The 6,805-nt window shown below is 41.3% G+C and overlaps 1 protein-coding gene across 1 annotated transcript; it reads right to left on the bottom strand.

Annotated features, from left to right (window-relative positions):
• Positions 1 to 1,728: 1,728 nt before the first annotated feature.
• On the bottom strand, positions 1,729 to 6,259 carry LOC141076732 (uromodulin-like). Its single transcript, XM_073564011.1, has 2 exons — positions 6,190 to 6,259; positions 1,729 to 2,435 (listed from the first exon to the last, which is right to left on the bottom strand). The coding sequence occupies exons 1-2, from the start codon at positions 6,257 to 6,259 to the stop codon at positions 1,729 to 1,731; spliced, it is 777 nt and encodes a 258-aa protein (XP_073420112.1).
• Between the last annotated feature and the right edge of the window lie 546 nt (positions 6,260 to 6,805).

The following is a 6,805-nucleotide window of genomic DNA, read 5'->3' as shown; positions in this document are numbered from 1 at the left end:
GGTTCAGAAGTGGGTGTATCAGTGATATCTGTCCGTGGTTCAGAAGTGGATGTATCAGTGATGTCTGTCCGTGGTTTAGAAGTGGATGTATCAGTGATGTCTGTCCGTGGTTCAGAAGTGGGTGTATCAGTGATATCTGTCCGTGGTTCAGAAGTGGATGTATCAGTGATGTCTGTCCGTGGTTTAGAAGTGGATGTATCAGTGATGTCTGTCCATGGTTCAGAAGTGGATGTATCAGTGATGTCTGTCCATGGTTCAGAAGTGGATGTATCAGTGATGTGTGTCCATGGTTCAGAAGTAGATGTATCAGTGATGTCTGTCCGTGGTTCAGAAGTGGATGTATCAGTGATGGCTGTCCGTGGTTCAGAAGTGGATGTATCAGTGATGTCTGTCCGTGGTTCAGAAGTGGATGTATCAGTGATGTCTGTCCGTGGTTCAGAAGTGGATGTATCAGTGATGTCTGTCCGTGGTTCAGAAATGGGAGTATCAATGGTCTTTGGCTCTGGTTCACGAGTGGATGTATCAGTGGTCGTTGCCCCTGGTTCAGATGTGGGTGAATCAGTAGTCTCTGTCTCTGGTTCAGAAGTGGGTGTATCAAGGATAAAAGTAGTTGGAACTGTAGTGGGTTCAGGAGCGGAGGTAGTACTGGGTGCTGTGGTGGGTACAGGAATGGAGGTAGCAGTGGATTCTGTAGTGGGCTCAGGAGTGGAGGTAGTAGTGGGTTCAGGAGCGGAGGTAGTACTGGGTGATGTGGGGGGTACAGGAATGGAGGTAGCAGTGGATTCTGTAGTGGGCTCAGGAGTGGAGGTAGTAGTGGGTTCAGGTGCGGAGGTAGTACTGGGTGATGTGGGGGGTACAGGAATGGAGGTAGCAGTGGATTCTGTAGTGGGTTTCGGAGTGGAGGTAGTAGTGGGTTCAGGAGCAGAGGTAGTACTGGATGTTGTAATGGGTACGTGAATGGAGGTTGTAGTGGGTTTTGTAGTTGGTTTAGAAGTGGATGTAGTAGTGGGTTTCATCGTTGTTATAGCTGGTTCTTTTTCTGAAAATAAAAAGAAATTATATGCATTTAAAATAAGTAGTCAAGCAGTTAGGTTAAGTCATATTTGCAATGCAAATCCAATTAGAGCAGTTCCTTGAATGTAAGTTGGATTTTGTATTTTCTACTGCAAGGATCAGTTAGTAATCAATCACTGGTTTCAGTGTGTTAACCTCACTAACATCAATGCTGTTGTAATTATTGTTCACATGCTGAAATAACATATTATCACTGCAATACCAGTAACAGATTAATGGCCAAGGGTCTATCTTTGCATGACAAATGAGGATTCTAAAAGAAAGCATTTTTTAATTTGAATTAAAACATTTCTTCAGCAATGTAAATCCATGTTAAAATATAATTGTAATTATTTTAATGCTATGTTCTCAAATGGTTAGAGGTGGCGGTATATTATTTCTCTTACATATTAGATGCCCCTTGATACTTCACTACTTAGTAAATATTTAGAAAAGTGATGGCCAGTTATAGGCTATCATAGCACGGTTATTACTTTGGAAATGTCATGACTTCTGAGAACACACTATGATGACAGTAGTGTTCAAAAGAGCCATAAATATTCATCATCATGATTTGCTACTACAGATGGTTTATTCTGCTGTTCATGAGATTAAGCATGAAATTATTGCAAGCATAAACTCTACAGTTTTTATGTAAAAAAATATGCTGTGGTATCACACACCTGTACAATACACCTCAAACTTTAAGCTTCCAGAAAACTTGTAAACGTTAAATCCTCCAGGACAGACCTTCATCTGTATGGATGGTCCAGTGATTGGAGGGTCTGTGTTACTCCAAAGCGAAACTGTTGTCACATTTTGTGTAATTGATTGGTAAGTAGCATTGAGAGAAAAAGGATTAAGAGATCCACATTTCAGTGCTCCAGCAGGCCCCTCTTTCATTCTATAGCCCGCTGTATATCTGAACCAGCCAAAATAGTATCGATCAGTTTGAAATCTTCCAGTACTGTCATTGACCAGCCTTTTGGATCCATCCAATGTTTGGTGATAATTATCATTACAAGGATCAACACACTGCATTTCTCCATTTATCTTAACACAATCTTGATCACCGCTGCATGGTTTAGTAGGACATAGAATCGTTGCATCATACTTGCAAATGTAGATGCCGTTCCTATTAGTACAGGAGGCTGTCGAGGCACACTTATCAGTATGTGTTGCGCATTCGTCAATATCGTCACAGTTTTTTGTGAGTCCGTTCCAGGTGTAGCCTTGTGGACAGCAGCTGGCAGTATCACAGAACACAAGCTTCGTGCAGTTAAAACCATTTCCTGCCGTTCCGCTAGGACAACTACATTCTACGTAATTAGTCAACGGTTTGCAAGTGGCATCTTTATTGCAATCTTGGCATGTCTTCGCATCTATAAAAAAAGAAAATAGAATAGTAGTGATGCAGTACAAAAAAGGTGAGTGTTTTAAGAATCCGTCGCATGAGTGTAATTACAAAAAAAAAAAAAAGTTTATTGCCTCTACAGAAAGCAAATGGGAAACTGTGACACACTTTTGCTATCTATTTATATAATTGCCTTGTAGTGTTTTCATTTCTTGTTCATTTCAGATGTCACCGTATCAGATGTCACTCAAGTGATGGGTGTCTCAATATGGAAACTGCTACTGGTACCAACCTATTGTGCGGTACCACCAGCGGAACACTGTCACACCACACACACACTCTATACACCGTACGCACCACACACTCTATACGCTACGTATAGAGTGTGTGTGGTGCGTACGGTGTACGCACACCACGGTGTACGCGTATAGCACACACTCACACTCACACTCTCACACTCACTCACACACTTACACTCACATACTCACACTCACTATTACACTCACACTCAGACTCACACATTCACACTCACACACATTCACACTCACACACTCACAGTCACACACTCACATTCATGCTCACACTCACACACTCTCACTCAAACACTCACACTCACACTTTCTCTCACACACACTCACACTCACACACTCACTCATACTCACACACTCTCACACACATTCACACTCATACACTCAAATTCACACTCAAACACTCACAATAACACTCTTGCACACTCACACTTACACTCACATACTCCCACTCACACTCACACACTCACACTCACTATCACACTCATACACTCACATTCATACACTCACACTCTCACATTCACACTCACATTCACACTCATACACTCAGACTCACACACTCACACTCTTACACTCACACACACTCACTCACACACTCACACTGACACACACACACTCACATTCACACTCACACTCTCACACATACTCACACACTCAGACTCTCACAATCACACACACTCACACTGACACACACACTCACACACTCAGACTCACACACTCACAGTCACACACATTCACACTCACACACTCAGACTCACACACTCACAGTCACACACTCACACACTCACAGTCACACAGTCACACACTCACACACTCACACACACTTACACACTCACACAAACAATTACACTCACACACATACACTCACACTCACTCACACACTCACACTTACTCTCACACACACTCACACACAACCACTCATACTCACACTCTCTCACACACTTACACACATACACTCACACTCATACATTCAAATTCACACTCTCACACTCACACTCACTCTCACACACTCACACACACTCACACTCACACACTCAGATTCACACAATTCACATTCACACAATCACTCACCCTCTCACACACTCTCACACACTCAGACTCACACATTTGCAAACTCACACTCTCACACACTCAGGCACACACTCACTCACACTCTCACACACTCAGACTCACACATTCACATTCACTCACACTCACATTCATGCTCACACTCACACACTCTCACACTCACTCATACACTCACACTATCACTCTCACTCCCAATCACACACTCACGCAGTCTCTTGCACGATACCACCAGTGGAACACTGACGCATGAATCATTCAGCTGATCCTGGCAGCATATGCGCAACGTGTCTACAGGCAAAGGAAGCCGGTCACATTAAAGGGGTTTTCCCATGAACGAAACTTCATTTTAAAAATTGTCTGTGTCTGACCGTGTACGGTTCATACCACATCTCCTGGGCAGGGGAGGAGCGAAAGACAATACTGACATTACAGCAGGGGATCACAGAGGATTCATTTTGTGAGGTAAAATATTTCACTGACTGTTTTTAAACCATATTTTACCTCACAAAATGTATCCTCTGCGATCTCCTGCTGTAATGTCAGTATTGTCTTTTGCTTCCTTCCCTGCCAGCACATGGGGTACACAGGTCAAAGAAGAGATGACATGAGAGGAGAAGACAGCAGATGGAGGAGAGAGACAGCACACAGGGGTGAGAGACAGAGCACACAGGGAGACAGCTCAAGCGGGACAGCACATGAGGGGAGAACACAGCACAGGAAGGAGAGAGACCGCAGACAAGGGGGATACCACATGGGGTAGACAGGTCAAAGAAGAGAGCACAGATGGGAGAAGTCAGCACATGGGGAAAGAGAGTGGATAGGTGGGTGAGCACATGGGGGGGAGAGATTCTCAATGCTGCAAAGCCTGCCCCCATCGTGACATTACTGCGCATCGGGCCTCCATCTAGTAATAAATAACCATTAATCTGTTCCTGACCCAAGACCAAAATATACACTTTAGGAGGCTGTGTGTTGCCACACAATGATATACATGTTTATCATGGTGATCTGGTGATTGCTTTCTGTGCACCCATGGGATCAGCACACATAAAGGGACTGTGCTACACAGACAATATCTAAGAAAATTATAATCCAGTCTTTTACTCCTTAGCTGCTATAATTAAGCATATTCCCAACACTATACTAGGGAGAAAGACCCCTTTAACGTCCCTGTCACTGCTATGTCAGTATCTCTGTGATGCCCATCTACAGGCTGGGCTCCATAGGAGAATGTGATTTGTCCTAAATATTTCAATAATGTAATTTTTCTGTCTATTAAAACAAGTGATCAAGGAATCACCAGTTTAACTCTCATATGAAGACTAAAAAATAAAGTGTAAAAGAAAAATAAATATTTTAAAAATATAGATAAAACTTATAAAAATCCCTAAAAGCTTAAATCAACCTCTTCTCCTATTTTTCCCAAGTTAAAAATAAAAAGTACGGTATGCAATATTTGGTGCTGTTGCGGCTAAGTTCAATTTAAGAAAATATCAAACTGCCTAGCCTATACTGTAAATGTTGTAAAGAGAAAAGTATTGAAACAACAAAATTGCCATATCATTGTCTTCAAAACGCCAACAGGAAATTCAATAAAAAGTGATCAAAATATCATATGTAACCCAAAAGGGTACAATTAAAAACTGTAGCTCTGCACACAAAAACATAATTCACAGCAAAAATTCAGCACCATGTCTCTTGCCAATCTAAAATTATGTTACATACTAAGTAACTGAAGAAAGCATGCAAATACTTACTAGATGGGAATGCTGAAAAAAGAAAGGAAAGAATAAACGTTAGTAGTATAAAAATGAACAATTAGCATAAAAAGCAATGCTCATTAATCATTAAAGATCGGTTCACATACACTGTATACTTTGCACCAGATGTAGTTTTCTGAGCCTGATGCATCTCAACAGATCAGAAATGATGGCAAAACTGAACCAAAAATGCGTGCCATTAAGCTTTTTACCATTTACTCCAAGTCTGAGGTCAAGGACAGAGACTCCAACGTTACATGAAACATTGTGATCAGGTTATTGGACCAGCTGTTATAAAGATTTTATTGATCGAAACGCGTCGCTTGTTCCCTGAGCTGTGCCACATGAGCATGCCATTTGTTTAATGCTTTTAATGGAAGAATTAAGATCTACGATTTTATGGGAGCTGGAGCGCTTTTGTCCTTTCTTACTGGACCAGCACCTGAACCATTTTGCTGCAATATATGATTTGCTGGACAGGTGTGATTGAAGCCACTGCAACCATTGATATCAGTTATTTCATCAGTTGTCAATGCAGAGACAGACATACGTGCACAGATGTCTAGGTATTATTGTACAACATGCTATTTAGAGGGAAAAAAAATCACATTATTTATATTTGATCCATCATAAACTTTTAACTTACATATGATTGAACAGCTGTGTTTGATGTAAAGAGCAAATATTAATATAAGCGTGGTCTTCAAACTTTCCATGATGAATGATCAAAGCCTGAAAAAGCGAAACACATTCAGTAGGAGTGAATAAGAGAGTGGTATGGCGTTCAGTGCGGAGAGAGAGTCAGAGAGAGTCTATCATATACAGTGGGGAAAAAAAGTATTTAGTCAGTCAGCAATAGTGCAAGTTCCACCACTTAAAAAGATGAGAGGCGTCTGTAATTTACATCATAGGTAGACCTCAACTATGGGAGACAAACTGAGAAAAAAAAATCCAGAAAATCACATTGTCTGTTTTTTTTTCATTTTATTTGCATATTATGGTGGAAAATAAGTATTTGGTCAGAAACAAGCAATCAAGATTTCTGGCTCTCACAGACCTGTAACTTCTTCTTTAAGAGTCTCCTCTTTCCTCCACTCATTACCTGTAGTAATGACACCTGTTTAAACTTGTTATCAGTATAAAAAGACACCTGTGCACACCCTCAAACAGTCTGACTCCAAACTCCACTATGGTGAAGACCAAAGAGCTGTCAAAGGACACCAGAAACAAAATTGTAGCCCTGCACCAGGCTGGGAAGACTG

Source organism: Dendrobates tinctorius, unplaced genomic scaffold, assembly GCF_039654945.1.
Source record: "Dendrobates tinctorius isolate UK_male_01 unplaced genomic scaffold, ASM3965494v1 ptg000422l, whole genome shotgun sequence".
Taxonomy (NCBI): Eukaryota; Metazoa; Chordata; class Amphibia; order Anura; family Dendrobatidae; genus Dendrobates; species Dendrobates tinctorius.
The sequence above is the reverse complement of the archived record's forward strand: the minus strand, read 5'-3'. Positions and strand labels throughout refer to the sequence as shown.

What these genes read in the sequence shown, in the direction of transcription:
- LOC141076732 (XM_073564011.1), bottom strand. Translation starts at nt 6,259, where the DNA reads ATGGAAAGTTTGAAGACCACGCTTATATTAATATTTGCTCTTTACATC. An exon ending in ACACAGCTGTTCAATCATAT is followed by an intron (nt 2,436 to 6,189) that starts GTAAGTTAAAAG and finishes CTTTTTTTATAG; the next exon opens with ATGCGAAGACATGCCAAGAT.